We start from the raw sequence: 17,578 nt of genomic DNA, 5'->3' as shown, positions 1-17,578 counted from the left end.
CTCGTGAATTTTGTAGATTTTAAAGACATTATTCAACTTATTTATAACTAATACACTAAAATTTTAAATTTGTATTATATAAGATAAGATAGAACTTTATTAATCCCGTAGGAAAGTCTTGTGCCAGAGATTGCTCAAAATTACAACAAGTCAAGTAAATACAATAAAAAAAACGTACTATTTCTAGCACCAGTGCCCAATAGAATAACAATTATATAAGATACGTTTTGTAAAATGAGTAAATAAGATAAGTCAAATGAAAAAGGTAAAGAAAGCTAAAACAAAATATAATAATAATATTGCATATTATGAGAAAAGAAGTAATATTGCACAGGATGGACAATAATATTGCAAACAATGACCATATTGTTTGCACATGAGAATGGAGAAAATTAATACAAAAAATTATCGAAAAATAAAAAAATAATAAATTAATAAATATAATAAAAAAATATTGTTGTACTAAATTTCATTTTCAACTGTCCTTGATTTGGATGATTTTTGTTGTACTCTATGGGAGCATGGAGTTAATCATACCTGTCTGTATCACCACACCCTTCCTCACACATGATTGGCTGACGTCCCGAGGCAGCTTCGTTCTGATTGGCTGCATGTTGTCAACACTCAGCGGCTGTCTTCCAGCTGTGTCAAGGCACATGAACATACAGGAAGTAGGAGAGTCCAGCACAACACAGACGTGTCAACTAAAAATAAATGCTTCTTCGCTTTCTTTACTACAGCTACAGTTTTGATTTATTTTCATCTAGGACACATTTATGCTCAAATAAAACGCTGACATTCTCTCGCAAAATTTGATTTCACTCAGTAAACGTCGCACATGCTGGTCGATGTATTTTATTTTGAAAGTCCTGACCGGATATCATTGGGAGATTCGCTTCCTGGTTGATGTGGAGCTGCTGGGTGAGGTCTGTTGTTGGAGTAAATAATGGAGGAAAGCAGTAAACGGGAGTCAGAGAAGCACCGGCAGTCGTCGAGTTAGATTTAAAACTCGCTTTTTAACCCGGACTAACAGGCGTTTATCCCAGTTTAGCTCCAGTGTTGCGGTGCATTAGCTCACTGTGGGCTGCTAGGTGCTAACGCTACATACCAGTGCACCTGTCTCCAGCCTCTTTGTCTCTCTGGTGGCTTCATTTCCTGTCCCAGACATGTATGAGAAGGACTCTGTCTGCGTCCCACCTGGATACTTCTGAACCCCAAATAAGTCAGCTCGTCCCCCTTCCCCAAAGAAGAAGAAGAAGACAGACATGGCGTCCTCCAAAGCAAAGGTGGGAGCTGAGAGCAACAACTCCCTGAAAGAGACGAGAGGCAACGCCAGCTGTTCAGCTGGAGAAGCTGCTCCAAATAACCGGATGTATAGCCTCGATGAGCTGGAGACCGTCGCCACAGTGGGTGAGTTTTACACACAGACATGTCTCACACATGGACCTGGACATGTCCTGTACTGGACTCAGGACTCAAGTGTCTCCAGTGCAACATCCAGTAGTGTCCAAACTCCAGGATGGACAGAAGAGAATGTAAATAGATCATTTAGTAATGCAATGTTGTACAAGGTAATACAGTAGGGTTGAGTATTAAAGGGAATGTCAAAAAAGTCGTAATATTACGAGAATAAAAGTCATAATATTACGAGAATAAAGTCGTAATATTACGAGAATAAAGTCAGAAGTTTACGAGAAACAAAGTCATAATATTACGAGAATTAAGTCAGAAGTTTACGAGAAAAAAAGTCGTAATATTACGAGAATAAAGTCAGAAGTTTACGAGAAAGAAAGTCATAATATTACGAGAATTAAGTCATAACTTTAAGAGAAAAAAAGTCGTAATATTACGAGAATTAAGTCATAACTTTAAGAGAAAAAAAGTCGTAATATTACGAGAATAAAGTCGTAACTTTATTAGAAAAAAGTCTCAATATTTCAAGAATAAAGTCATAACTTTCTGAGAATAAAGTCGTAATATTACGAGAATAAAAGTCATAATATTACGAGAATAAAGTCGTAATATTACGAGAATAAAGTCAGAAGTTTACGAGAAAAAAAGTCGTAATATTACGAGAATAAAGTCAGAAGTTTACGAGAAAGAAAGTCGTAATATTACGAGAATTAAGTCATAACTTTAAGAGAAAAAAAGTCGTAATATTACGAGAATAAAGTCAGAAGTTTACGAGAAAAAAAGTTGTAATATTACGAGAATAAAGTCAGAAGTTTACAAGAAAGAAAGTCGTAATATTACGAGAATTAAGTCATAACTTTAAGAGAAAAAAAGTCGTAATATTACGAGAATAAAGTCGTAACTTTATTAGAAAAAAGTCTCAATATTTCAAGAATAAAGTCAGAAGTTTACGAGAAAAAAGTCGTAATATTACAAGAATAAAGTCATAACTTTCTCAGATCTCAGATTTATTATTTTCCCTCAATGTGGCCCTAATACTCCATCGTACCACCGTACCATAGACCTACAACAATGATGACTTGTTAGAAACCGCCTTTTTTAAGCCACGTAAAGGCTTCATAATTCACCAGTGGGATATTTACTGACGTATTTTACATCGTAGAGCAAAACGTTAAAATCTCTTCAGCTTGTGTTAACCACAGACCTTACTTCAGACATCTAACTAAAAACCCATTGACTTCCAGACGACGGAACAGGAAGTGCAGAAATGCAGACTCATTTCCAGGTTTTAGGACTCATCCCTGCATCACTCTACATACCCAACCTTGTACATGAGCGGAGCGTTCACACATCTATAATCTCTTACCGACTTAAATCTGCTGTTATCAGTAGTGTGAATCCCAAAAGCTACAACAACCAGTGACATTTGACCAATCAGCCCAAAGTGTAGTCCAGAACTTTAAACTGGGTCATACTGTAATGAATTCAGACATCATGTACAGACACATTTGCTTACGTGTTGATATTGAGATAAATGTGACAGCTCCTTCTGATAAAGATTTTACGTGACGTCATCTGAACTGAACTGGTCTCATATCAGGATATCAGTTGTTTATCACTGTCACCCCGTCACAGCTGACCTACTTTATCTTGTTGTCTTCTTTGTACATTTAGTTTGTATAAAGCTGGCTGAGGGTTGGTCCACCAACATCTGTACATTTAATCGTCCCATAGATTGGTGACGAGAGGTTAACGTCACGCTGCCGTAAAGTGGTATCGGTGCCGTTGTATCAGAGCCGTTTTGCGAGTATGAGCACAGTATCGGACCCAATACTCGATACTGGTATCGGTATCGGTGCATCCCTAGTAGTTATTGTCTTTCCCATGAAGTGTTGCGTTCAACAAAACACATTTTAGATCACATTTGAACTCTTCCATCTTTACTCTCTGTTTAAAGTACTACACATTTCATGTATCAGTCATGTTAATTGTATATGGTATAGTAATTTGATAGCATACAGAGCACATAATATTCAATTTTTGAGGGGCTAAAAGAATAATTTCTCACGTTTTTCAAGAAATCAAACATGTTTAATGTTTCTTCATGCTGTGGGAGTGACAGTATGGAGAGAGTTCAAACCTTAAACCACGTAATGACCCTTCAAGCACAGCTGTGTATATGTTCTATTTTTGTGCTGTTTTCATCATAATGCAGAGTGGCGACGGGACGCCAACCTGCATCAACCAGCAGCAGCGAGCCAGTTCACGGTAGATCAGTCATTAGATATTCCGAACGCTCCATAAATCAGAGGCGTTGTACGCTGGAGAAGCTCAGATGCCGAGATTAGGCTTGTCAATGTTCAGGCAACGGCCTGCCCTTTCAGGAAGTTAGTCATCACCGTTTGAGTCATCATGGGATTACACAAGAACTCCCCTTTTTATGACTCTTCATTTAAAGAATACATCTGCCCCAAGGCAAGAGCAACAGGCCTACATTCTTAATGAATGAATCAATAAAATATCCAAAATGACGACACACGCCACCCATAAATCACAAGATTACGGGCTAAACTGGTGTAGGTAGTCAGTTAACAATAATATGTTCTCAAACTGGACTTCTTTAGAGAGTTAACGCAAACTATTAAAGTGGCAATATGGCTCTATTTTTCATACTTTCGTACCTTCCAGGTGTCCTGACATTATACCTGCCACAGCCAACATTCACCCTGCAGCCTATTTGGCAGGTGTTGATTTCATTCCCTGGCTGAAAGCCTCCAAACTAGAGGCGTGGAGCAGGGCTGGGCAATATCACCTACAATTAATATCAATATTAAGTGGAACAATGATAAATTATATCTTATTGCCTGCACACAAGATTCTTATTCATTCTTTGTGCTGACCAGTATGCAGAAAATCAGTGGTTAAGAACACTTCAATGAAACTAAAACATGCTATATACGAATGTTGCAACGTTTTATAGATAAATCTGAATTCATAAATAGAAAGTGGTGGCGAATTGCCGGCGATCCTGCGTGTCTCCGAGGGTTAAAAGAGTCAAATATGCATGTTGAATTCAGTTCATTTAGAAGGATGATATTATTTTCAAAAGTTAACATTGCGTCGAGGAAACACAAAGCCACGTTTCCATTTGAGCATTATTACACAAATCATATAGACCTGGATTAAACATTATATATTTAGAATAGAAGCAAACATATCTGAATATCAACATGTAAATAATAATGAATAATATTTGACTACAAAAAGCCCAAGAGACCTTATTACTACGCCTGGAATACCAGCAGATGTTTCTTATTTTGAGTATTGCACAGAGAAGTAATGAATAATAATCATATCTTCATGATGACTATTAAAAAAGCCGAAGAAAAGAGAAGCAGTGGGTTTTAAATAAAGTCATATGTATCTGTATTTTGCTGTGTTTCAATGAAGTCCAATTTATTGGTGAAGCTGCTGTCAGCGATAGAGTTTTGAAAGTAAAACAATACATAATAAATACAAACAAAAATGATTTCTGCGCATGCACAATGCAGACCCGTCTGTTCAGCGTGCAGCGTGTTACAGTTGACAGTGTAACAGTAGTGCAGGCTGATCATAAAAAGGCCAGATGGCGGAGGAATTGATAGTGATGACACCGCATCCCTCAAACCTTTCTCATTAATAGTTTGATTTAACATACATTGTGATTTATGAGCCCACGCTGCGTATTTACGGAACACATCTAGCTCAATAATATGCATTAAAAAGCTACATGCGAGCTTAACGCCCGTCAGGGAGGTGAGCAGCAGCAGCGAGCGCCGCTCATCCGGCGCTGTTGGGGAGAAAGCTCTGAGCTTACGATCCGCCGCGCGAAAAAAAAAATCCAATTTGCACAAGCCATTTTGTCTGATGAGAGGGATTTGCTGCCCTAAAACAAATCAGCTAAAGCTCTTTATCTGCCTGCTGTTGTTTTAATTGTCATTGAAATCATGAGGCAACTCTCTGGTGCCATTAGATATATTTGCTGCCGTCACATGCCGCGGTGGCCTCGGTGACCCGGAGAATATCAGTCCCAAAGGCGACGCCAGTCGGCAGCAAAAATATCCCAACATGATCTTTGTTGATCTGTGAATCTCCTAAAAGTTGCGTGCAGTGCATTTGTTTTCAGAGCAGGTGGAAGAGGAGTCAGGGATGACCCAGTTTCCTCAGTGGTAACTATCAGTGACAGTACAGTGGAAATACACCGGCCAGTTCTTGGTTGAGTCTAATAGTCAGTTGCCTTTTTTCCCCCTGCTTGGTTTCTGATAACAAGCCTGGCTCAGAGAATCCCAAAGATTTATACCATCACTGCATCGTCGTCGTCTTGTTTTTCTCTCCCCTTCCAGCGTTCAAACACACTCACACAGTGCAGGTCCTTGTTCAGCAAGGTGTAACGTTACACCGATTTAGCACGTTGTTATGCAGAGAGGCAGAGGGTTAGATACCCCGACAGCTCCTCCTATATCTCAGCATCAAACGCCCGACGTCTCCTCCTTCTGTTTTCTTGTTGTGGATTCTCCAGTTTTAGGTCATTTTCATGCATTATTTTGACGTGACTGGAGGAAACAGGAAACTAAAGGCCTCAGTAGTCAGTATGCTTCAAAAGCAGCTGTTGTCAGATCGTCTAGGAGAGTCTGAACTTCTCTCTAATGCCAGGATCAGACTACACAATATTTTTTGACGGTTACGATGGTCACTATGTCAGACTAGACGATTGAGAGTCATAAATTCTTGTCGTGACTCAGCCGCGCCACATGACAAACTACACATCGGTCCCCTGTTCCGACAATTCACACTCTCCCGGCACCGCTTTAAATATACAGGCTTACCGGGGCTCAAGCTCCCCCCCCGGGCCCGACCATGTAAAGGGGCCCACCCGGCTCCAGGGGAAAATAATTAGCGCACAACCGGATGCTCCATCCACGAAGACGCAACGGCGGTGGTGTTTTTTACCCCGACACAACCTAGATTGAATATCTAGTTAATGTAAATAGTAATAGTTTTACGTAAACGTAATCTCATAATTAACTAGAATTTAGACAATCTAGACATTTTGTGCCAAATTTGAAGAAATTCCCTCGAGGTGATCCTGAGATATCATGTTCACAAGAATGGAACGGACATGAGGTCACAGTGAATTTGACCTTTGACCACCAAAATCTGATCAGTTCATCCTGGAGTCCAAGCGGAGGTTTGAGTCAAATTTGAAGAAATTCCCTCAAGGCGTTCCTGAGATATCACGTTCACAAGAACCGGACGGACGGACGGACGGACAGACGGACTCACAAACTGAAAACATAATTAAAGGCCCGATGATATCATTCTGCATAATAAGTAGCCTTCTGTTTACAGCCATGCGCGTCTGTGCTCAGCCGGTCAAATTCACGTCCGTGACGGAACACGTCGTGGAAAACAAAACCAGAAATCTTACATGCAATACTTCCTGTCGAAGTCTAACATTTAGTCCCGCCCACTTCCTGGACGTCGTGAGGCGTCGGTTGTACTGTGACACACTACACAAGATAAAAAGCAATCGATTTTTGCACACGACACCCATTTATCGTTCCCGATCCGAGTCGACACCCTACGACGGCCGCGTTGGGCTATAATCCGGCTGATATCGTGTAGTCCAAACCGGGCATTTAGCTCACCTTTTTCATGCTTCACGTAACTACATTTGTACCTCTAAAGCCCGCTCCTCATCTCCACTGGAGGCTCAAGGTTAGCCGCTCCTAGCACCTCAATCTCCGACCTTACTGTCGGCGGTCAAGTTGCATCGTGGGTACTGTAGATGCCATGTTATGACAAGGAAGAGGAATGCGTGGCTTAAAAACATGATCTGCTGCAACGATTTGTATCCTTTTTTCCACACTCAAACTTTCAAACCTTTCGGTTCTGTGACTTCCAACTATTTGGAACGATTATCGGCCGATAACGACCAATCAATCAATTAGAATCTGACGGATAACTTGGCTGATTTATTGGTATATATCAGTGCTAAACTAAAGTCACTGATAATTTCATTTTCACAGTTATCGCTCTAATAAACGCCCTTATCTAACCCAGCCATGGCTTTATAACCGGTGCATTGCTTGAAAAGTTTGTCATCATAGAGATACAAGGTGTTTTTTTGTCTGACAGCATAGGTGCGCTGCTGTTTCTTTGTTGCTATGGAAACACCGATACACCTGAGACAAAGGGTTCATTGTTGGTAAAGCAGAGGAGCGAGACAGCAGCGTTTCATTAGGAAAGTTGCAGCAGTGAGTTCCATGTCCGACCGTCTGAGAGTGGCTGTTATATCACAAAACTGTCATCGGCCATTTATTGTGCCCCTCAATGCTCATCAGCACCGTAGGAATGAAATGTCTCTCCTCGTCTTGAGGAAGAAAACAACAGCTCAGAGCTCAGGGCGACGTGAGGCCAGACAAGGGGAAGTCATTGGGCTGCTTTTTCTCTCCTGAATCTGGCTGCTCCGGCAGGGTTCCCATCCGCTACTGTCCACCCTAACCCGGGGTCCACTGACCACTGATCACTCCTACTGCCCAAACACTGTCTCTGTTATCTGCCCCATCCCACAGAGAAATTATTATTTTCACATGATTAAAGATAGCAGTCTCATTGAATATTATAGACACGTACACAAAAGGCATGTAACTGACACAACTACACAGAGGGAGACTAAAACTGAAACCATACCTCCGTGTGGTGCCCTGGAGGCAGACAGCTTACCGTCAGTCAGCGCTCTGACATGCATGGTTAAGACTGATAATAACAGCCTGTCACGAATCCATCAGAGTCTGACTGAGACTGGATTTATGAGCCTGATGCCAATATCGACATCTGAGCATAACAAAAAAAATCAGATAACAACATATCGACTGATATTGATGATTCTTTTGCTTTTTAATACAAACATAGACGGTGAATTCTTACAATTCAGAGGCTACACTTTTGCACTTTGCTTGAAAAATGCGGTTAATGGATTAAATTGGTTTTCTTTTAATTCTCTTTTGATCCACTAATGAATTCATGAATTAATTCATAATGAAAATAATCATTATAGTTGCTGCCGTAGATATGCGTGTTTTTATTATAGCAATTTTTCAGACCTTTTGATTGAGCCATTGATGATGTGAAGAGCATCCTTCCGTCTCTGCTTGACATCACTGAATATTTGTCTGCACGCATTGATGATAAACGACAGGTCTGAACACCAAGCGTAGCGCCCAAACATAATCAATACGCGCGGCATGTTAGCTAAGCAGTTATTTGTCATGGTCTAGTTCCCCCTCTGTGTGCTGTGGATTCCTGTCACGGTGATTAATCCTCACCCCCCCCCTTACCCCTTCCTGTCTCTCAGGCACGGGGACTTTTGGCCGAGTCTTCCTGGTCAAGGACAAGAAGAGCAGGGCCTTCCATGCCCTGAAGCAGATGAAGATCCCGGACGTGATCCGACTGAAGCAGGAGCAGCACGTCCACAACGAGAAGGAGGTGCTGGCGGAGGTCAACCACCCCTTCCTCATCCGACTGTGAGTCCGCTCTCCCCAGTCTCACCACGTGCACTGATATTGTAGTATTTGTGTAGCAGGGATTCACAAAAGTCCCAGTTCAATTCAGTACTATTATAGTGGCGTCACAATGACTTTACTGTTCATCACATGCACGAAGATGCTACTTACTGATGTCATATTAGATGTTGTACAGTTGTGGTGCACTACTTGATACGGCTAAAAACAAATGAATATAATAAAAGACAATAGACAATGATGTTATTTGGTAAATATGGCAATATACAGCGGGTAAAATAAGTATTGAACACGTCACCATTTTTCTCAGTAAATATATTTCCAAAGGTGCTATTGACATGACATTTTCACCAGATGTTGGTAACAACCCAAGTAATCTATACATACAAAGAAACCAAAACAAATAAATTCAGAAATTAAGTTATGTGTAATAATGTGAAATGACACAGGGAAAAAGTATTGAACACATGAAGAAAGGGAGATGCAAAAAGGCATGGAAAGCCAAGACAACAGCTGAAATCTATCAGTAATTAGAAATTAATCCGAGCCCTTGTCAGTGCAAATTAATATCAACTGTTTCAGTCCCAACTGATGGCCTATAAAAAGGTGTCTTATTACCAAGGTGTCACACAAGAAACATCTCATGATGGGTAAAAGCAAAGAGCTGTCTCAAGACCTTCGCAACCTTATTGTTGCAAAACATACTGATGACATTGGTTACAGACGCATTTCTAAACTTCTGAATGTTCCAGTGAGCACTGTTGGGGCCATAATCCGGAAGTGGAAAGAACATCATTTCATCATTAACTGGCCATGACCAGGTGCTCCTCGCAAGATTTCTGACAGAGGAGTGAAAGAATTATCAGAAGAGTTGTCCAAGAGCCAAGGACCACTTGTGGAGAGCTTCAGAAAGACCTGGAATTAGCAGGTACAATTGTTTCAAAGAAATCAATAAGTAATGCACTCAACCGCCATGGCCTGTATGCACGCTCACCACGCAAGACACCATTGCTGAAGAAAAAGCATGTTGAAGCTCGTTTAAAGTTTGCTGCACAAAATTTGGACAAACTTGTGAAATACTGGGAGAATATAGTCTGGTCAGATGAGAGCAAAGTTTAACTCTTTGGATGCCATAATACACACCATGTTTGGAGGACAAATGGCACTGCACATCACCCTAAAAACACCATACCAACAGTGAAGTTTGGAGGTGGGAACATCATGGTGTGGGGCTGCTTTTCAGCATACGGTACTGGCAAACTTCACATAATTGAAGGAAGGATGAATGGAAAAATGTACCGAGACATTCTTGATAAAAATCTGCTGCCATCTACCAGGATGATGAAGATGAAACGAGGGTGGACAATTCAGCAAGACAATGATCCCAAACGCACAGCCAAGGAAACTCTCAATTGGTTTCAGAGAAAGAAAATAAAGCTGCTAGAATGGCCCAGCCATTCACCTGACTTGAATCCACTTGAAAATCTATGGAAAGAACTGAAGATCAGAGTTCATAGAAGAGGCCCACGGAACCTTCAAGATTTGAAGACTGTTTGTGTGGAAGAATGGGCCAAAATCACACCTGAGCAATGCATACGACTAGTTTCTCCATACAGGAGGCGTCTTGAAGCTGTCAATACCAACAAAGGCTTTTGTACAAAGTATTAAATAAATATCAGTAAGCGTGTTCAATACTTTTTCCCTGTGTCATTTCACATTATTACACATAACTTAATTTCTGAATTTATTTGTTTTGGTTTCTTTGTATGTATAGATTACTTGGGTTGTTACCAACATCTGGTGAAAATTTCATGTCAATAGCGCTTTTGGAAATATATTTACTGAGAAAAATGGTGACGTGTTCAATACTTATTTTACCCGCTGTATATGCCCCTATATATACAGATATGTATATGATTACAGATATGTATTACATTTAAGCTTAATTAATCTGAGATTTCGAGAATAAAGTCATAATATTGTGAGAATAAAGTCATAGGTTTACGAGAAATAAAGTCGTCATATTATGAGAATAAAGTCATAGGTTTATGATAAAAAAGTCGTAATATTATGAAAATAAAATCATAATATTATGAAGTAGCAATTTTATGTGTTTTATTTTTTCTCATAAATTCTGACTTTATTCTTGTAATATTAGAACTTTTTTTTCATTAAGTTATGAATTTATTCTCGTAATAATACAACTTTTTTTCTCATTAAGTTATGACTCTATTCTCATAATATTACAATGTTTTTTCTCATGAAGTTCTGACTTTATTCTCGCAATATTACAACTTTTTTTCCTTACAGTATATACTATATACTAAGACTATAAGCTGTGTTAACTTCATCACAATGCTCAAATGTTTTGCGGCTCCAAACAGATTTTTTTGATTTTCTTATTTTGCCTAAAATGTCTCTTTTGATACTAAAGGTTGCTGACCCCTGCTCTAAGCACATCAGAGTAACTTTTTAAAGTGAGGCACAAGAGTTAAAACACCTGTGTTTTTTAATCTAATTCAATATCCACCTTTTCTGTCCACCGTCTCAGTAGATATTATGCATAATAAATTAAATCCTAGCGCTATTCTGAGAGGAATTTCCATAATACAATAGATCTCCCCACTGATACAAATCCAATATAATGTGAAGACTTAAGGAGCAGACTGTGAATAACAATTTCAAAAATGCTCTCCCATTTCTGTTTCGCTGCAGTTTCAGTGTCGTACACTGATATAGTTTCATAACAGCAAATGTACCAGTGTCTGAGAATATAACTTTGTACTTCATAAATAGTTTCTGGTTAAATTATAGTGGTTTTCTAAACAGTATTTATGTACAGTCCTGTGTTTAAAATCAAACTTTATTCATGGCGATACATTCTCCCTGGAAAGAGACTGATATATTCCCTGGGAAGTGATCATTTGAACAATATTTATTCATGAAAGTAGCATTAAATATATATATATGAAAACAGAACGCACACAGAAAAAAGCTCATTAGTGGAGCGGCTAAACTGAAATATTCATAACAATTGTGCATTTTGCGATAAAAGTCACAAACCTACATCTGTGACAAATGTTTTCAGACACCGGAGTTTTGGTCGGAGACGATGAATCCATAATCAATAAGTAGACTCCAGGTTTTACACTGTACTTGGTCTTGTGAGACCCGTAATGTAAACTTTATGTATGTAAGTAATGCGTCACCTGATCGGCTCCTCTGATTATAGAGCCGACCGATCAAACTATTCACAACGAATATCGTCCGATAGCGATCGGCGGGCGATGCATCGGAGCGCCCTTCGAAAATAAACGTGACTGTAGATGGAGGTAACTATGGCTTCAGAAAACAGAGAAAGCTAAAAAGGAAGTGTGGAGATAGAGCCAGTAATCGTCTCGGTGGCCGGCAGCCAGCACTTATGGGAAACACTGGAGCCTCCTCCATCTTCATCAGTGACAGAGCTCTCTGCGTTTTATTCCTCTGAAGTGCCCTTCCAGCTGAAATAGTCGTAGCACAGTGCTGCAAACCACACTGGGGATAACAGCCTGAGACTGATACAGCCTCTTATTTTATCTGATTTCCTCAACTCATCAGAGACCACTTTAACACTGTTACCCTCCGGCGGACACAGAGGACGACTGCGGACGGAGGAAGAAGTTATTTAGTGTTCGGTATTAATTCAAATGTCCTTTCCGTTCCTTCCGCAGGTTCTGGACCCACCACGACGAGCGCTTCCTCTACATGCTGATGGACTACGTGCCGGGCGGCGAGCTGTTCAGCTACCTACGCAGCCGCGGGCGCTTCAGCAACGCCACGGGCCTCTTCTACACCTCCGAGATCGTGTGCGCCATCGAGTACCTCCACTCCAAAGAAATCGTGTACCGCGACCTGAAGCCCGAGAACATCCTGCTGGACAGCGAAGGACACATCCGCCTGACCGACTTCGGCTTCGCTAAGAAGCTCTCCGACAGGTGACAGAAATAACAACCCTTGTTCATTTTGATGGTAGCAGAGCGATAAATAAAGAAAGGAGTTTGAAATTGACAGTGAATGTAGTACAGGCGAGGTAAGAGAGAACAAAGGGACATCAAATCAGTGAATGAATCATCTAAACCACGGAGTTTAAGAGGTGATTTAAAGATGATATTGATATTCAGTCGGAGCTCAGACAGGTCGGCCAAGTCTGAGAGGCCTGATGGGAAAGTAGTGATCAGCTTTAGTTTTAAATCCCGACTTGAAGGAGCCAATGTGAACCATCTGTTAGGAGCCAATTACAACTACTTGTTTAGAATCTAGACTTGGTAGCAGCCAATAGGAGCAATTTGTTTAGCATCGACACCCGAGTAGTTTGTTCGTGGACACCGGGTCGTGATCTAACCTGAGCTGAAGTTGATGGAAAACAATTAATTGGTAACAATTTTGATAATGGATTAGGGATGTTAATAATTAACCGTTTAACCGTTAACCGACATTAAGCATTTTAACCGATTAACCCTAGTTAACGAAATCGACAATGGCAGTGAACGCAGCACCGTGGCTGCCACAGTAACGCTCCTGGACGGGTGAACTGGAGACAGTGAACGCAGCACCGTGGCTGCTACAGTAACTCTCCTAACGGTGAACTGGAGACAGTGAACGCAGCACCATAGCTGCTACAGTAACTCTCCTGGACGGGTGAACTGGAGACAGTGAACGCAGCATCGTGGCTGCTACAGTAACTCTATAGTTACAGCCCTGAATCAAGCCATAGTCAAAGCTAATGGCGATCCTAACCGGTAAGATGTTGAGACGGCGTTGGTTGTGATGTCTTTATTCTGAGCTGCTGTCTCCTACAGACGGGACTATCAGAGATCTCTTACATGCTTTACAGATCAAAAAAAGCCTCATTTTTAAAAATATCCTTTAGACTCTAAAAGTGACGGCCTGCATTCATTCAGACAGAGGTGTCCGTTACATAAATGTCCCATGTGGCGTCATCGTCTGTTCACATCTGACAGGACATCATTTATTAGATAGAATAAAGTCTGACAAGCATCGACAGTCCTCTCTGCTCTCATGCTGTTTGTAAAACTCGCTCTAGATCCTGTTTTTACTTCTTGTCCTGCATTAGAGATTAGCTGTATTCGAAACTGCATACTATACTAGTAGTACCACCTCATACTATACTAGTAGTACCACCTCATACTATACTAGCAGTACCACCTCATACTATACTAGTAGTACCACCTCATACTATACTAGTAGTACAACCTCATACTATACTAGCAGTACAACCTCATACTATACTAGTAGTACCACCTCATACTATACTAGTAGTACCACCTCATACTATACTAGTAGTACCACCTCATACTATACTAGTAGTACCACCTCATACTATACTAGCAGTACCACCTCATACTATACTAGTAGTACCACCTCATACTATACTAGTAGTACCACCTCATACTATACTAGCAGTACCACCTCATACTATACTAGTAGTACAACCTCATACTATACTAGTAGTACCACCTCATACTATACTAGTAGTACCACCTCATACTATACTAGTAGTACAACCTCATACTATACTAGTAGTACCACCTCATACTATACTAGTAGTACCACCTCATACTATACTAGTAGTACCACCTCATACTATACTAGTAGTACAACCTCATACTATACCAGTAGTACCACCTCATACTATACTAGTAGTACCACCTCATACTATACTAGTAGTACCACCTCATCCGACGTTTTCGGAGTTTAGAAGCTTTAGAAGGATGAGTAGAGGGAAGAGGAGAGAGAAGAGGAGAGGGAACAGGAAAGGGAAGAGGAGAGAGAAGAGGAGAGGGAACAGGAAAGGGAAAATGAGAGAGAAGAGAAGAGGAGAGGGAAGAGGAGAGGGAAGAGGAGAGAGAAGAGGAAAGGGAAAATGAGAGAGAAGAGAAGAGGAGAGGGAAGAGGAGAGAGTAGAGGAGAGGGAAGAGGAGAGAGAAGAGAAGAGGAGAGGGAAGAGGAGAGAGAAGAGGAGAGGGAAGAGAGAGAAGAGGCGAGAGAAGAGGCGAGGGAAGAGGAAGAGGAGAGGAGAGGGAAGAGGCGAGGGAAGAGGAGAGGGAAGAAGAGAGAGAAGAGGAGAGGGAAGAGGAAGAGGAGAGAGAAGAGGAGAGGGAAGAAGAGAGAGAAGAGGAGAGGGAAGAGGAAAGGGAAGAGGAGAGGGAAGAGGATAGAGAAGAGGAGAGGGGAGAGGGAAGAGGAGATGGAAGAGGAGAGGGAAGAGGAGAGAGAATCTGTTAACATGACCTCATCAGAGGGCCGATGTGACATTTATTCAGACATGACACCACCATGGAAGACTCCCCAGCACAGTTCAGTAATGAAGCACACGGCTGATGTGCTGCTCCTGCTGGCTTCCAGGTTTCTTCTCAGATGTTTTTTCCTCTTCATCCATCTCGTGTTGTTTGCTGTTGCGGTTACAGTCTCTCTCTCTCTCCCTGCCTGCAGTGAGTGTGTGGCTGCCGCTGAATGACAGCTGTTGATCCTCGGCTCTCGGCTCGTGATGTTTGATGCGTGATTGATTGTCAGTAGAAAGTGAATGACAAAGCAGCTGTCACTTCCTCAATGTAGGACTGAGCTGGTACTGTATGTTCCCTCACAGGCTGTGCTGAGCAGAATACACTTAGATTTAGCTTGTTTTGGTGGAAGTTGCTGACGGAAGAAACCCATCTAAGACCGTGTCGGTGTAGTCTGCAGGTCACGTGTTGGTTTGGGGGCTGCGTATGTTTCTATTTAGGAGACTTTTGTCCAACTCATCATGTGGTTTCGAGACTACAGGACACTAAAAAGACACCGAGGTGTTTGAGAAGGAGGAGGCTGCGACTGAAGTGCGAGGACGCTCAGAGCAGGTAGATAACAAACATGTTTTATGGACCCGTTTGTTTCAAGCACACTTAACCCTGAATCTCTTGCCGCTTGCTGGATGGGGTATTAGCCACATTTTATCTCTTCTTTTCATCAGCATTGGCCCATTACCTCTTGACATGATTAACTTTGTAAATAGTAGATGTAGACATTAAACTACTGTAGGGAAATACAGTGTTTGACACACTGCAACGGTTCTAGATTTTGATGGTACCATTATAGTCCCGGTTCCACGATTATAATGCATTTATTTATTTCACAACACTACAGATGTATAAAAATCACATTTTTAATAAGAGGTTTTATTGTATTTTGTTAATTCTTATTTTCCCACTAGTGTAGAAAGACTCTCCAATCGCGAGGTGTAGCCTGTGGCCAAAACTTCAGTCTTGTCCACTTATTCAGGCTCACAGCTTTGGATCTGTTAGCTGGACGTTCAGATTGGTAGTTGTAGAGAAGTGGGTCACCTCTGTTGGCTGGTTGGCCAACTTTTCTCTCACTGATATGTATAACTCCGGTAGAGCTTTCTCCGCAAAAAATTTGCGACCAGGCAGTTCATATTTTGGATCAAGTGTCTTAATGAGTGTTTTGAATCCGGGCTTTTCAACAACGCTAACCGGCGTTGCGGTGTAGTTGTTTACAGCGGCCGTGATTTCTTTCCATTTTGCACTTTTCTTTTGTCATATGGGATTGTTTTGGAAAGCGAGGAAGCCAGAGTCATTTGCCTCTGGGCTGGTTCTGGTTGCTTTGGTCGTGTTCTCTCTACCGTACTCGCTTTGCCGCTTCAGTTCTTCCGCTTTCTCCGGGTTTCCTTCTCTCTCCGCTGCGTCCCTCCGAATACAAAAACACGCCGGCCGCATTCGTCTCACACACTCGCCCAGGAGAGAGGTGGTCTGGATGGGGTGTGTGTGTGTCTGAGAGGGAGAGAAGGAAATGCCAAAACCAGTCTCATGCCGCTTAAGTCTCATGTGGCTTAAAAACATTACAATTTGTAGTCGATGTTCGCGATATAGTCATTTTAAAACACCGCACGTGGGACAAGCCGCGCTACATCAATGTATCTACATCCCTATTTGACAGCAGAGGAATGAGCATCTTGCTTGTGTCCTTGAAAAGCTCATGTTTTCTTCCGGGAGTTTGAGGGGAATCCTCCCAACGGGAAAGCCACAGCAGTGCCACTGAAGGACAAACTTCCCCCCCCCCCAACCGATGTCATTTTGTCCGAATTAGATACAGCGAAGCGAGGCCCTCCCGGCGACCTCGGCACAATTGAAAAGATGCGCTGAAGAGGAGAAAGAGATGGCTTTATATATATATATATATTTATCTATCTGCACCGCAGCCTTCGCTACACTGCAGTGTTTCTCCCGAGCGTTTCACCCAGGGCTGCGTTGACCCCCGCTGACATGTAAACATAATGGAGTAAGATTACATTTTCCTCCCAGACTGGGAGAGCAAAACAGATGGAGGAGTAGATACCTCTCTGATGTTGCAAGTGACCCACTTATATAAATGGAGGGCAGCAGAATTGCCTCGGATAGAAAGACAACTGCCTCATTGCCTCCAGCTCTCTTGTACTTCCCATGTTCGAGGACGTGATGGATCGGGGACGTCCCGCGCTGCCACAGTGTCCCCTGCTGGGCGGACGGCGTCTCCTCCGTACCCCCTTCGCTCTATTCCCCACCCCCGACATC

At 41.7% G+C, this 17,578-nt stretch overlaps 1 protein-coding gene across 1 annotated transcript in view; it reads left to right on the top strand.

The window, feature by feature from the left end:
* The first annotated feature begins 882 nt into the window (after positions 1-882).
* The window catches only part of prkx (protein kinase X-linked), a 30,367-nt gene continuing 13,671 nt past the window's right edge, over positions 883-17,578 (top strand). Inside the window, exons 1-3 of the mRNA XM_037762298.1 lie at positions 883-1,410; positions 8,810-8,978; positions 12,686-12,949. Coding sequence (XP_037618226.1) covers positions 1,266-1,410; positions 8,810-8,978; positions 12,686-12,949 — 578 coding nt within the window. The 5' untranslated portion in view covers positions 883-1,265. The remainder of the gene's footprint in view (positions 1,411-8,809; positions 8,979-12,685; positions 12,950-17,578) is intronic.

Source organism: Sebastes umbrosus, chromosome 24, assembly GCF_015220745.1.
Source record: "Sebastes umbrosus isolate fSebUmb1 chromosome 24, fSebUmb1.pri, whole genome shotgun sequence".
NCBI classification, from domain to species: Eukaryota; Metazoa; Chordata; class Actinopteri; order Perciformes; family Sebastidae; genus Sebastes; species Sebastes umbrosus.
The sequence above is the reverse complement of the archived record's forward strand: the minus strand, read 5'-3'. Positions and strand labels throughout refer to the sequence as shown.